We start from the raw sequence: 14117 nt of genomic DNA, 5'->3' as shown, positions 1-14117 counted from the left end.
TATTTTATACACATTATATTCATATCAAATAATATAAATAAACTAGTTTTATGATAAAACGACGATTTTTAAGTGAATTTTATCTAATGATAAGGTATGTATATAAATATTTTATTTTTATAATGGTAAATGAAAAAAATTTTATTTTATAAAATTCTACCAATTAACCGAAAAAATACGTTATTTATGTTGTTATAAATTTTAATATTAATAATGAAAACTTTTATATATTTAAAATAAAAACAATAATTTAAAACTCATTTACTTTTTATAAGTAAAATTTTATTTACATATATTTTCATTAACAATATTTTAATGAAATAAATTATTTGTTATTAAATTGCAATAAAGAAGAAGAATAAAATAAAATATTTGAGATTTGGAATACAATTTTTAATTTTTAGGTTTTTTATGTTTACGCATTTCATTTTTTCTTATCAGTGCTTGTTTGCGAACAAATCTCCAATATTGTTTTGTATCAGGATTTAAATCTGATAATTGCAATTTTTCAATTCTGATATTCCATAACCATTCAGGATATTCAGAATCTGGCTTTAGCTTTATGTCTTCTCCATCTTTATAAATATTTAATCCACATACATAATTTAATAACTTATTAATATCTTCTTCAACTGGTATTTCTATTTTTTGGCGAGTTCCTTTTATTTTCTTTTTATCTAAAAAATAAAATAATATATTTATTAAAAATACTCTAATTATTTAAAATTAATATGTTAGTTTTAATGTGTTAACAAAATTTGTAATAAAAAATGTAAAAGTTATAAAATAAAATATATATACATAACCTATATATAAAATAAAATATAACCTATAATAAAATCTTTAATAAAATCACTCAAATTATACATAAATTATTTGACAAAAATATATATTCACCTAAAAAAGATTTAGATTGTGTTGCATATTGTACAGAAATAATATTTCTCGTAACCTTAGGCAATCGTAAAATAGGTAATAGGAAAGACATAATAAATAAGTATCAATGTACATATAAATAACAAATTCTATCATACTAAATTCCCTAGTACTTTTAATAATATTCCTAGTAGTGAGTAAATATAAATTATAGTTTAATTTTAATTAAATATTTTTTATTTATATGTATATTCAATGTAATATTAAAAACTAAAAACATAATGTTAATATAAAAAAATTTGATAAATTATTTTATCAAATTATTAATTATTAATTATTTAATTATTTTTTCAAATTAATAATGATTTTAAATTTGATTAACATTAAATACTTTTAAATTTAAATATTTAATATATTAAATTTCATTAAAATATTTTTTAATAGAATTAATAGAATTATATATGAAAATATCTTATAAATTAATAGAATTTATTTGTTTGTTTTTGTTGAATACAGTTATTACACGGAATAGTTATAACGCGGAATTTTCAAATGTTGACAACCATAGTAAATCAAATGCGCAATGACAAACAATAAATGTTAAACTATCTTATAATTTAATGAAGATTTAATAAAGGAAATTTAATAATACATATTAGATTTAGTTTTATTAAAATTTAATAAAAAAAATTTATAATATATTATAAATTATGAACTTATCAATATTTTTTTAAATGATTAAAATTAAGTTTATAAATCTGTGGTACAATATATTAACTGTTCTTTTCTGTTATGTAATGCCAGTAAGCAATAATAGAATAACGCGGGTAGGTTCGATTCTATCATGAAATGTTAGATTATTGTACAATTTCATTTTATTCATTTTAAGTCATAAACAAAAAATATAATATATAAAATATAAAATATGTGTATATATTTACATATATATTCATTACATAAATGGATTTAAAATTTGATATTTTTATATAATATTATTTAATATTTTTCTTATGTTTTTAATGTTTTTTTATATGTTTTATATTATAATTAAAGAAATAATAATAAATTTAATATTTTTAGACAAAAACAGTAGATTTTGATATAAAAGGAATTAAGGGAGAAGCAATAAAAACTCATACTAAATATCAACAAAATAATAATTTTTTGACAATTGCTCCTGCTTTACCCATTTTACCTGGAGCTCTTGTACCATCAAAGTTATTTAAGCGCCGTTATAATTCATTCAGGTATTGTATTAATATATAGACATATATTATATTTTTATTCAGAAATAATGTGATTCTAATGCTAAAAAATCATAACATTTTATATAAATAAATATATATAAATAAATATCATATATAGTCCAACAGATTCTCCATTTAATATAGAATATGACAAAGTTGATGGTTCTAATTCAGTTAATTTACAATGGACAAGCGAAGGAAAAACTGTCATGGCAACAAGAACAGCTTCAGAAAAAGAAAAGAATCCTGACAGAATATGTCTTGATAGAAGAGGACTTACTTCTTTTCCAAACATAATTGGAGAACCACGTTTACGTTTATTGTCTCTTCAACATAATCTTCTTACAAAGATTGAAAACTGTAATTTTTTACAATTAACAAAATTAGTATTTCTTGATTTATATGATAATCAAATTGAAAGGATATGTAATTTTGAAATATTAGAAAATTTAAGAGTATTATTGATTGGAAAAAATAGAATAAAAAGAATTGAAGGATTAAATCATCTTTCTAAATTGGAAGTTTTAGATCTTCATGGGAATCAAATTGTACAAATTTCAGATTTAAATAATCTTATATCTTTAAAAGTGTTAAATTTAGCTGGAAATAATATTAAAATAATAGGACATAATGATTTTCAAGGTTTAACATCATTAAAAGAATTAAACCTTAGACGTAATAAAATTAAGAAGTTATTAGGTTTTGATGAAATACAACAACTACAAAAATTATATTTAAGTAATAATGATATATATAAGTAAGTATTTTGTAAATTATATGTAAAAGATATAACATATTAAAAATTTTGTTAAAAAATATTATACGTAATAACATAATTTTTATAAATCAATATTTAATATTTTAGAATTGAAGATATAGGAAGTCTTGCTAAAGCATTACAGCTTAGAGAAATAACAATTGATGGAAATCCCATAACATTAAATGGAGATTATGTTTCTTTTCTTGTATCATATTTACCAAATTTACAATCTTTATCAACAATGCAAATTACTGAACAAATTCGAAGAACTGCTGTGGCATGGAGAACAGCAAAAGAACAAAATAATTCTACTTTTTTAAATCTTAGTACACAAGTTTGTATGAATGCTCGACGAGAAGAAATTATATCGAACGCTAAAATAAATTGGGAACTTCTCAGATCTCATTCTAAATCCTTGACAGATGATCATAATAAAAATAATAATCGAAGCAATAATATTAATGCAGTACAAATTCAAAAATCAGATAAATTCAATATGTTAAAGCAAAATTTAGAAAAAATAAAATCGAAAGGTTTTGGGAGTTTAACATCAATAAATGAAAATGTAGAAGCAACAAAAATAAATATAAAAAAAAGGAGTAATTCTAATGATAATTTATTTAGATTAAAAGATACAACTAAAGCATATCAATTAGAATTTAAACTTCCACCAATTTTAGATTCTATTATAAATAGTTTAATAAATAATAAATTTGAAAAAATAAAAAAAAACCTAATAGAAACAAAAACTAAAAATAACATTGAAAGTCTAACAAGTAGTGATTCAGAAATTTTAGAAAGTTCTGAAAATATACAAAGTTGTTTAAATTCTCATTTAAAATTAAATTCATTAAACTCTAACAATTATATTTCTCGTAATATTAATAAAATTACAAATAAAACATTTGAATCTATGAATGTTTTTCCATCAAACATTGTTGATGAGCAAAACAATAAGTATTATGATATCTTTAATTCTTCTAAGTTATCAACAAATAGTAAGCAAAATTTAACAAAAATATCTCAAAATATAAAAATTCATGATCAACATGGATTAAATGATTATCAATCAAAATCAAGCATCGATTCTTCTGGATATGGTTCTTTAAGTTCTAAAACTAATAGTATTGATAGTTGCAAATCAGTGCTAAGTGATTATAGCATATCGTCTACTACTAAAAATATAAATATAGAAAAAAATAAAAACAAAGAGAAAAGAACTGCACAAGCAAAAAAAATAGTATGTTATAAGAATAATAAAGTAGCAATTGCTAGAGGTAAAAAAAAAATTGAAACACCATCAACTCCATTACAAAATTTATCAAAAGAAAGAGAACAAGGTACAAAATAATAATAAAAATATTTATATTATAGTACAAATATTAATGTTAAAATTTGTAGGAGGAGACTATTTAATAGAAATAGTTGGACGTTGCTTAAATATTTATGGTCAAGGTGCATTACGTTTCGTCGATCGATTATGGGATTCTTCAAAAGCTGAGGATGTTAATATAGTTAAATTTAATTATGTACAGTTTAATGATGTGGCCAAAGTGTTATATAAAATAAAAAATAGGTTTCCAAATTTAGAACACTTTATGTTTAAAGAAACGAATATCAGTTATCTTGGACAATTAAATGCTTTAGCTGAAGTCCAGGGATTAACAAGTATTCATATAGAAACTGGAAATCCAATTATATCAAAGAATTGGAAAGTTTATGCTATATTTCGTTTAGCCCATTGGGGTTTGAAAGTTATCAATGGAAAAGAAGTAAATTTTTTTTTATATATTTGTATTGTAATATAAAAATAATATATTATAGTATTAAAAATCATTAATTATTAATTCATATTTATAAAATTAATAATTTTTTTCTATTTTTTAATAGATTACAAATGAAGAAATTGACTTGGCAAACAAAGAATATGCTGGTCTCATTGATATTGTGATGTGTTCACTGCCCGAATATTTATTACAACCATTATTAGAAAGACTTCATTTAGATAAAGTGCAAAAACAAACTGGAGAAATTACTGCCAAACAATTTTTACTTAACAGTGATCCAGCTCTTAGAAATGTTGTTGCTAAAGAAGCATTGCAATGGAGAAAAGGAAGTATAACACAGGTAATAAATTATTTTAGAAATATTGGAAAAATTAAAAAAATTTTAATTTAATCAAATTTGAATTTTTTAATTATTATTTTTTTCTAAATATAGGAAGATCTTATTTGTAGACATAAAGGAAAAAAATATTTACTGAATTTAATAAATCTTACTGTAGATGCAATACAAAAGTTACAATTACTTGAAAATAAATGGCCAAGTATTTTATATGAAATAATTCATACTACTCTTTTTGATTTTTCTGATATGGATGCATACATGAAACGTTGCAGCAAAACACTTCAATATGATAAATAACAAATATTTATATATAATTATATATAATTATAGACATACATTATTGTATAATATACATAATACAAGAAAGAAGATTGATAAAATTGGCTTAAATGTTCTTTATAAAATTATTTCATTATTAAATAAGTTAAATAAGTTTAAAAATTTACGTATTTATGAATTTATAAAATATTTATATTAAATATTCACATCAATTTTATTAATTTAATAATGTAATTATTAATATAATAATCTTAGGAATTACTTTTTGTATTTATTCATTCGTTTTTAGAAGTTTTTTAACAAATTTGAAATATCTATATTAATAAATAAAAATAAAATAATATTTAAATTTTATATAACTAAATCATTATATATATATTATATATATGTTATATATATATATATATATATGTTATTATAATGTTAATATACACTAATGTATCAAATACATGTAACAAATTAGAAAACTATTATTTAAAAAGATGTGTATAATTATTGTATACTTTTGGGGAAAAAAAATTTTTTTTAGAATATATCGATTGCATTTCACAAAAAAATAATTTGAATTTTAAAAAATTTTTCATATATATATAAATTTAACAACGCATAAAAAATTACTTACAATGATGAAATGCAATATCGTATAAAATAATTATATTCATTACGTATCACTTTGTTCCAATGATAGATTCTACACTAAAAGAAATTGTTGATTTTTTCTCCAAGCAAGATCCATTCTTAGCTACAGAAATATCATTGTGATCATTTACAGCGGAAGTGAAGTTATTAAAAGTTTTCTTCATTTTACGAGGTTCCGTGACTTGTTCAAACCATGGAATCGTAGAATACATATTTGGGAAAGACTGTATTTTTTTCGAATCTTCAGATTCTTGTTTATATTCTTGATTTTGTGACATACCATTCAACAATGGAGCATCAGCGGTGACTATAATAAAAAAGTGCTATCAATGTACAGTGATATCGAATAAAAAATATAATATCGTAACAAATAAAAAAAATAATTATTAATAAAATTAAAATATAAGAAAATTTTATAACTCTATTTATACTTCTATTAAAAAAAAAATTTTAAATTAAATATACATTCTTTTTTTTTATTTATTTATATAAATACCAACATGCTGCAGGTAAACCGTGGATCGTCTTCAATCCATAGAATCCTTGAGTCACACTAATGCTAGTTTGCGTAAAATGCAATTGATGTCGTTGAATATTCTTTCCTCTTCGACAAATTGGTGTTTGATCAGTTTTAAAATATGAAGAACCGGCTGTATCAATCGGCGTGTGACAAACTGTTGAAACATTTTCACTGAAAAAATTTCCTTGAGCCTGCTGTTGTCTTCTGAGCGCAACTTGAGCGGCCATCACCCGTTGTCTTTCGACCACCAGCAAACAGCAAGGACAACGGCAATCTTTCCATGCACACGATTTTTTGTGACCCTTTAAACCGGAAATCACCCCATGATTCCTGCATCTAGCACACTTTGGACTTCTTAAACGTTGCTCGATTCCAGAATTTACTTGATTCGAATTATTATTTTCAGTCTTCATCTTCTAGACAGTTATTCAAAGGATATTCCTTCAAAATTACTTATTTTTTAATTTTTAATATATTATTGTTATAAAAATTATCACCAAAGTACACACTACATAGAATATATTGGTGTAATTTCATATTTCTAAATCTTCACGTCTACATGATCACTATATTATTTGATTATTAAATTTTCAATACGATTTAACAATTCTTAATAGATGTAAAGTAAAGAGTAGTGACTAATGACAAAATTTATATTTCATTGAAATGGCGTGGTTTATTAAACTCATTTATCGAATATCTCTTCGCGAAACACCCGTCAAATTGTTCCCTCGTTTCCAGCTTCTTGTAAGATTCTAACCCGATGAAACAGTCAGTGTACACTGTTTGAGTGAGTTATATACATAGAGGAATCTTTTTTCCCGGTTGAAGGAGGTGTCTCTGCATCTCCTCCTACCAATTCGAAATGTATTTTTAGAGAAGGAACATGTTGGGATTGGTTCGAAACGCGAAGAAACTCCGCCACCTTTGTAAACCAGGAGCCAATCGAGATCAACTTGAATCTCATTCTTCTTATTACTGTCAACTTGTATCATCTCGAGAAAAAGGAAAAGATCTTCGTTAAACTCTGTACAATTTCTTTGATTACGGCCACCGTGATGGGATCACATGGATCCACCGTGAGCAAGTAGGCACAGAGAATGGCTTTACGCAAAACGGACGAAGATTTATCGAGCATGACTCCCCCGCGAGGAACAGATATATACGCTTACTTATTTCTTCGATAAAAAAAAATTTAAATGAAATGAATCAACATCATCATAAACTAAAGCTAATAAAAGTTTTATAAATTCGTTCAATCGATTGCTTGATCATCGTTTTTTGAATTTAAAAATCAAAATATTAACGAGAAGTACTAACGATATATCTTTGTATTAATCAATCACATGGAGAAGGAAATGAAATAACACGACTAAAATTCTCTTTGGTAAACTCAGTCTTCCCCTCTTTGAAACCTAAATCCAATCCTTCCCAGTCCGGCAGAGCATATAGATTTTTATCCAAAACAAGGGTAGAACATAACGTTCAGGGATTCTCCTTTAACATTTAAGCATTGCCTTAGTTGAAAGAACACTCATACGTTAAGAAAACATACTCGAAACTAATATTAACTGTGCGTTGGCAACATCCGAGAGGATCGTATTAACGAGCTCTTAAAGCAAGATCACAGAAAGAATGCCATGTGGCCGCAGCTGGCGGTGTGTACCGTTGTTAGTCGAACGTGATTCTCTCTCTTCTATTTTTGCAGTATGGAATAGGACGAAAAGGGGTAGGAAGATTGCACTATCCTTCGCTTTCTGATACTTAAACGATATTATATTTTTAGTTGTAACCGAAAATGAGCTCGTTTTCTTGGACACACAATGACGTTTCTACGGATCAATTTTAGTACCGATCTTCCACGTATAAGTCTAAGAAATTCTAAGAGACTTATGTTCGAATAATATCTTGGATAAAATAAATCGTCAAATTTCGATAGATTATTCTTTTTTAAAAGAACGACTTCTAAAAGAGTAAAAGGATTTTTTTTTTTTTTTTTACAAGACGACGAAAGGAAACCAAACAATCAGACAAGTTTAAATTTATATCCTCGTTGGTAGGAATGCATAAAACGCACCGAGGAATTTGCCCTAATGAGCGTGGAACGAAGGGGTGTCACTTTAGACGTTTCTCCCTTTTTCTCCATCAAGCATGGACAGCTTTGCTCGAGGGTGTTGTCAGTGGGGCAAATATGTTGACAGGTCATTCAACATCTTTCCACCATTTGGCAGATCCCCGTTGAAGATGCGTGACCGAACTGATGTTGCACCTCGGAATATCCATAGCTAAGATTGGCTTTTCTCTCTACTCATGCGAAAACACTGTGTCCTGGACTAAGAATTTTAACAAGAGAATTATTAATAACAAGATTAATAACAAGAAGAGGAAAGGAAAAAAAGAAACATTTTCCCTTTTTTAATTTAAAACTGGAAATAATTCTAAGATTGTGTTAAAAAAAAAAAAGAAAAAAAAATTCTAAAATTTAAAAAAAATCATCTTAAAATTATATTATGATATAATAAGGAAAACGTATAAAATGAGAATAAAAATTTGAGAAGATTAAAATGAGAGTATTAAGAGTAGGCAACGTTCTTGCCGCTCTGATAATTTTGACATTTGCAAATCGATGCACTTTGCATTTGTTCAGGTCCGGGGGTTCTATGCATAACACGGTTATCCGAAATCCTGGTATAAACGAAAATTAATAAATCCATCAATCTGACAGTAGCAAAAGTACCCCCACGGTTGAAATTCTTAAGCGTGCCTCTTAAATGCGCGCTCATCAGAAGAGGAAGAAAACGTGTGAACCTCGAAGTTGTAAATATGTTATGTAATTCAAAATTCAAATAACCATAAATTAAATGAACAAAACATTGCGACAAAGGAGTAACTAACCTTTTTAAAAAAAAAAAAAAAAAAATTCGAGGCACACGGTAAAAAATTGAGCGGTATCGTCGCAAAAGTTTGTAATGCAATCGTTCACAAAACAATTATACTGCTCTTCGATTATAAATATCATTTCATTCAATTAAGGTAAGATGTGTGCGAATGTTATTCGATGCACATTCGAGAGACATTTTGTCGAAATAAAATATGAAAGAAGATGTATTTTCCATCGAGGATAATTCTAAAATATAAATAATTATTTAAAAATAAAATTTTATGGAATATGAAATATTTTTAATTTATTCTTTTATACTGCATACATACATTTTTTGATTTAGCCATAACGCTGGTGAGCCAGTGATCAAACTCAATTGCGATGCCCCACTGTACCAACAACTTCGTTTGGTATTTAGGAAAGTTCATCGCAGGTTTTACAGGAATGCTTTTCTTCTATGTAGTTTTCCTGAAAGAGAGGTAAAATTTTAGCTTCGAATCGAAATCGAAGAAGATAAACATAATAAAAATATGTTTATTACAGGGAATACACTTGCTTGTGCAGAGCGAGAATGCGAGAATTCTTACGTCGTAAAGGGGAAAAGTGAGTCATGTTGGTCATACGTGCGAGATTTCTCCAGTGATCTTTTTTAATTTTATTTTTCATTTCTTTTTTCCCTTTTTTTACTTATATGATATAATAAGTAATAGAATTGTTGCTAAGATCCTAAAGAATATCGCGCATCGTATGACCAGCGATATCATGTGCATCGCATAATCATAAGTTCTAATACTTAGTACTAATTCTTGTCCTTTAGACGACCAGGCAGATGCGAATGCAAAGAAGGGTAAGCATGAAATCATATTCTTTCAAAAATGATGTTAATTTAAATTTAAACATTTAAAATTTCATTGCATTTTAATTTTAATTAATTTTAATTAACAGCAGAGCTCGGATCAAAGTCTATGCTTGTGGCTGTAAGAAACGTTTGGACATGTAAGAACGTATTATTATAGCAATATAATATGGAATATTTGATTTTTTTCTTTTATATTTATAAAATAATAATAATAATAATAATAATAATAATGTGCGACTTTCAGGGTATACGAAGATCCGGGAATGGTTTTTGGAGAACGACCAACCGATATCGGAGACTGCATTTGCATTAGGAAAAGGCCTTCCTAAAAATGAAAATGGTAATTTCGACTTCCCCAGCAAATCGCTGTAAGTCTTACCATCGTGAATGATTTTCACGATACAACAGCTCAGTGATCTCGTGGTTGCTTCGATTGCAGACGTATCATCATCAAATTGGACGTGCTGTCTAACGATGCTCAATCGAAAAACCAAGGTAAACGAAAAGTGTGTCGTGTAATATATTATAATCGTGCTAACGATAAATTTTTACTTCGCGAATACTTAGCTCATAGAATCGGCTATCAATGAACGAAGAAAACGAATGGGTAGACAGTGTCTTTTTCGCCATTGCAGTGGACTTGTATGCGCTCATAAATTAATGAAAAGAAGAAAAAACAGGCAGCATTGTGTTCATCTACGCGTTTCTCATGATGTTGTTTCCGATCATTGGAGGATACATGATAAATCAATGCATAATAATAAAGATAATATTAAAGATGGAAAAGAAAATAGTATTTCGAATGAAAAAATTATAAACATGTTACACGTGCATAAAGGAGAAATTTCAAACGAAATTTCTTGTAACACCGAAGAAAAAGAAAAAGATATTTCGGAAAAGGATAAAAAAAATATAGAATTAAAATCGACACTTAATTGCAATATTCCTCGATTATCTCCTCGAATTCTTGAAACTAGATGTGAGGAGAATAAAAATTTTGAAAAATCAAATATTTTAAAAGACATTCGTAATGATATAAAATATCCTTTAAAGTGCACTAACGAAAGTATTTTGGAAAAGAAAAATAGTTCCCATAAAACTAATAAAATCGATACACCGCGAGAATGTTTGAGAAAAACTTCAAATAAAAAATTTTTATCAAGTGATCTAAATTTCAGTAAAACTATTATTACAGACAATTGTATGAATTCAATTTTGTATCACGATTTACGAAAAAAATATAATCCTACTATCAAAAATAAATTGTCAAAAGATTATTTGGAAATTGATAAAGTTGTTGAATTCAACTTGTCTTCTAGATCGGAAATGGAGGATGCAGAAAAAATTAACGCGCATAAAGAGTTAAACGTTAATAAAATCATGAATAATATTTTGAACGATGTACAAGTATTTCCCTTCAAACAAAAGCAAAGTTGCAATTTAAAACACACCATAAATAAACATCAATTCTCGAATTCAAGATTACAGAAGAAATACTCATCTCGCAACAATAAAATTGGCTCAAATATGCAACAAAAAACCTTTCCTACCCTTTGGTATAAAAATACAATGAAGCAGAGAAAACTGTCAAAATTTTTTTGTCAAAATTGTAATTGCAACGCAAAGTTAGTTTAAGCCATTTTTTTACAACAATTTGTAAAATAAGTTTATCCTTATTGCTATAAAATGTACTTTCAATTTTTCAGATCATATAATTATAATGATTCTCGATGGAGTAGCAGGAAACAATTTTTATCGTATCCTAATTCTTCAATTCGACCACAGTACAATATGTCATTTACAAATTTGCAATTGCATAGAAATAATAACATGTGTGAATGTTTAAAAATGAAAAGAAAAAATGATTCAATGATAGATCCTAAATTTGTATTATCTCATGAAACTCATTCGTTTAAGTATAAACCACAATCGATGAAATATAAAGAGAAACCGACTATAGTTATCTTCAAAAACAGAACACCTAATAGATCGAAGAATTTAAAGAGTTATAATTCACCGACCACTTCTATCGGAACTATTGAGAGTTCTGTTAATGACAGCTTAGATACGTGCCCACGTTCAATTTATAAGTCACCGCGTTATACGAATGATCGATATAAATATAATAAATACAATACAAAAATAGATCCTCTTCTATTATCTTCATCATCGAAATCATCATTGTCGAAACGATGTCACTCTTGGTCTATATTATCACAAAACTCTATTTGTCATAGACAAGAACCAATTTCTTCTTCTTGTATGAATATTCAATTATGGAATAGATTTCCTGAAAACGAAAAGAGAAGAAACACGTATCTTTGCTCGAGCTCATGCTCATGCTCTACATCATCATTGTCAACATTCAAAGATGATTACAGTTTAACAGAAACAGACACAGAACCAAAACAAGTTCAAAGATTAGAAAAGAAGAAACCAAAATTTTGTGCACAAAAGAAGAAGATAATATATATGGATGAACGTCATGTTAGATGGAATATTAAAAATACATATTAGAATTAACAAAAAAGAAAACAAATGTCTAATGTAAGTAAGCATGATATAAAAATAAAAGGAATTGAGATTATTGAAGAAATATATTTTAATCATAAGAGTATTTGAAAACAATAACCATTGACCACATTCAATACTTTGATATTATATATATTTATAAGAAAAAAAAGTTCATATGGATAAGTAATGATATTTGTAAAATATCATTTGTTATTATTTAAACTTGCAATCGATAAATGCAGAATTCAAGCGTGAATGCAGTTAAACCATAAATTTATCGTGTGACGATGAAACGTAAGCAACAACAGTAACGAGTATACGTAATTGGCAGGTACTAAGTTAGCACTGGATGTGAATAAATTGGATGTGGTGCAAAGGAGTGACGCGTCCCGTTAGACGTTTGGAAAATCTGAAACTCGATTAATATGCGTCGTGTCCGTAGGTGAAGAGTCTATAAGTAGATCTTCTACGGACACAAATGTCAGTCATATTCATATATTATGTTCTGACCTGGTAGACGAAATCTTCCTTTACGCTAACGAGATATCGGTAATAGTTAACATTATACATACATCATGCAATGTCATGATATACATCTTTGCCAAAAATCTCAACTACGATTTACAATTAGTTGATGTGCACAAAAAATTAAAAGATTTTTTATGCGCAATTATAAACTTGAATGAAGAATTTCTTTTTTTAGATTCTTAGATGATATAAATGATGTATGTTTTTTCTTTGATAAATTTGTATATTTTTAATATTATATAATGTATCATTTTTTATTATTACTTTTTTTTTTTTTTGATTTTGTAAAAGTTAAATAAAGCTTCCTCTTGTCGTCTTATTATTGGTATTAAATTTATAAATTATGAATTAAAGTTAATAATCTTATATCATACACTAAGTTTGCAGATTAATAACGCGAATAATAGAAATAATTATTTAAATCAAGAATAATCTCAAAATGAAGATTCTCGTTATCGTATCGATGTCTGTACTAAAGTCTTTTTTCCAAAGTTCTCTCATCTTAATCTACTCGAGAATCTCTCTGAATGGCAGGCTTTGTAAAGGAAACGTCGCAGCTGCGTCCCTTTCGCCTCGTATTTTGCATGCATTCCGATGAAATAAAACGAGAACAACAAGGGTGCCGACTTCAACTAAGAACAAATATTTCGAAACGGGATGTTAAATGAGCGAACTGTCTAACTGTCACTCCATCTAGTACCCAGTTTCTTTAGCACTTAACGAAAATATGAGCCAAAATGAATCTATATATTTTCATGTTACAAATATACACGTAACATTTATATGTTAAATTTTCTTTATTGAACACTTAATTCTAAAATTATATTTTGCATTCCTTTATTTATTTATTCGCTTTAATTTTAATCACATTAAAAAAAAATAGAAAT

At 26.6% G+C, this 14117-nt stretch overlaps 4 protein-coding genes across 14 annotated transcripts; 2 read left to right on the top strand and 2 right to left on the bottom strand.

Moving 5' to 3' along the window:
* Window positions 1–260: 260 nt before the first annotated feature.
* mRpL54 (mitochondrial ribosomal protein L54) lies at window positions 261–1696 on the bottom strand. Its single transcript, XM_003696430.4, has 2 exons — window positions 898–1696; window positions 261–677 (listed from the first exon to the last, which is right to left on the bottom strand). The coding sequence occupies exons 1-2, from the start codon at window positions 986–988 to the stop codon at window positions 394–396; spliced, it is 375 nt and encodes a 124-aa protein (XP_003696478.1). The 5' UTR covers window positions 989–1696; the 3' UTR covers window positions 261–393.
* On the top strand, window positions 1418–5390 carry LOC100871038 (uncharacterized). 2 transcript variants are annotated; one of them, XM_031918310.2, is made up of 7 exons: window positions 1418–1703; window positions 1957–2123; window positions 2242–2880; window positions 2989–4223; window positions 4285–4655; window positions 4774–5010; window positions 5104–5390. In XM_031918310.2, the coding sequence occupies exons 1-7, from the start codon at window positions 1611–1613 to the stop codon at window positions 5305–5307; spliced, it is 2946 nt and encodes a 981-aa protein (XP_031774170.2). In that variant the 5' UTR covers window positions 1418–1610; the 3' UTR covers window positions 5308–5390. The 2 variants fall into 2 exon arrangements, with proteins under 2 accessions (XP_031774170.2, XP_086761075.1); XM_086904949.1 differs by having other exon boundaries at window positions 1623–1703; window positions 2268–2880.
* Window positions 5391–5765: 375 nt separating this feature from the next.
* On the bottom strand, window positions 5766–9793 carry LOC100868222 (uncharacterized). Of its 2 annotated transcripts, none has more exons than XM_086904948.1 (3): window positions 9659–9793; window positions 6429–6750; window positions 5766–6235 (listed from the first exon to the last, which is right to left on the bottom strand). In XM_086904948.1, exons 1-3 carry the CDS (start codon window positions 9755–9757, stop codon window positions 5958–5960), a joined length of 699 nt encoding a protein of 232 aa, XP_086761074.1. In that variant the 5' UTR covers window positions 9758–9793; the 3' UTR covers window positions 5766–5957. The 2 variants fall into 2 exon arrangements, with proteins under 2 accessions (XP_086761074.1, XP_003696477.2); XM_003696429.4 differs by having other exon boundaries at window positions 6429–6864; window positions 9659–9776.
* On the top strand, window positions 9077–13549 carry LOC147658168 (uncharacterized). Of its 9 annotated transcripts, none has more exons than XM_086904942.1 (10): window positions 9077–9481; window positions 9673–9808; window positions 9873–9932; window positions 10147–10176; window positions 10275–10325; window positions 10433–10528; window positions 10628–10683; window positions 10756–11813; window positions 11895–12735; window positions 13034–13549. In XM_086904942.1, exons 5-9 carry the CDS (start codon window positions 10295–10297, stop codon window positions 12703–12705), a joined length of 2052 nt encoding a protein of 683 aa, XP_086761068.1. In that variant the 5' UTR covers window positions 9077–9481; window positions 9673–9808; window positions 9873–9932; window positions 10147–10176; window positions 10275–10294; the 3' UTR covers window positions 12706–12735; window positions 13034–13549. The 9 variants fall into 9 exon arrangements, with proteins under 9 accessions (XP_086761068.1, XP_086761064.1, XP_086761067.1 ...); XM_086904938.1 differs by having other exon boundaries at window positions 10127–10176; XM_086904941.1 differs by having other exon boundaries at window positions 10278–10325; window positions 11895–13549.
* Window positions 13550–14117: the final 568 nt, after the last annotated feature.

Source organism: Apis florea, unplaced genomic scaffold, assembly GCF_048593485.1.
Source record: "Apis florea isolate Af1SG1 unplaced genomic scaffold, ASM4859348v1 contig_2350_pilon, whole genome shotgun sequence".
Classification (NCBI taxonomy): Eukaryota; Metazoa; Arthropoda; class Insecta; order Hymenoptera; family Apidae; genus Apis; species Apis florea.
The sequence above is the reverse complement of the archived record's forward strand: the minus strand, read 5'-3'. Positions and strand labels throughout refer to the sequence as shown.

What these genes read in the sequence shown, in the direction of transcription:
- mRpL54 (XM_003696430.4), bottom strand. Translation starts at nt 988, where the DNA reads ATGTCTTTCCTATTACCTATTTTACGATTGCCTAAGGTTACGAGAAAT. An exon ending in ACAATCTAAATCTTTTTTAG is followed by an intron (nt 678 to 897) that starts GTGAATATATAT and finishes TTTATTTTTTAG; the next exon opens with ATAAAAAGAAAATAAAAGGA.
- LOC100871038 (XM_031918310.2), top strand. Translation starts at nt 1,611, where the DNA reads ATGATTAAAATTAAGTTTATAAATCTGTGGTACAATATATTAACTGTT. An exon ending in AGTAATAATGATATATATAA is followed by an intron (nt 2,881 to 2,988) that starts GTAAGTATTTTG and finishes TTAATATTTTAG; the next exon opens with AATTGAAGATATAGGAAGTC. An exon ending in AAGTTATCAATGGAAAAGAA is followed by an intron (nt 4,656 to 4,773) that starts GTAAATTTTTTT and finishes ATTTTTTAATAG; the next exon opens with ATTACAAATGAAGAAATTGA.
- LOC147658168 (XM_086904938.1), top strand. Translation starts at nt 9,711, where the DNA reads ATGCCCCACTGTACCAACAACTTCGTTTGGTATTTAGGAAAGTTCATC. An exon ending in GTAGTTTTCCTGAAAGAGAG is followed by an intron (nt 9,809 to 9,872) that starts GTAAAATTTTAG and finishes TGTTTATTACAG; the next exon opens with GGAATACACTTGCTTGTGCA. An exon ending in AGATGCGAATGCAAAGAAGG is followed by an intron (nt 10,177 to 10,274) that starts GTAAGCATGAAA and finishes TTTAATTAACAG; the next exon opens with CAGAGCTCGGATCAAAGTCT.
- LOC100868222 (XM_003696429.4), bottom strand. Translation starts at nt 9,757, where the DNA reads ATGAACTTTCCTAAATACCAAACGAAGTTGTTGGTACAGTGGGGCATC. An exon ending in TTATGGCTAAATCAAAAAAT is followed by an intron (nt 6,865 to 9,658) that starts GTATGTATGCAG and finishes ATAACTGTCTAG; the next exon opens with AAGATGAAGACTGAAAATAA. An exon ending in CCACGGTTTACCTGCAGCAT is followed by an intron (nt 6,236 to 6,428) that starts GTTGGTATTTAT and finishes TTTTTATTATAG; the next exon opens with TCACCGCTGATGCTCCATTG.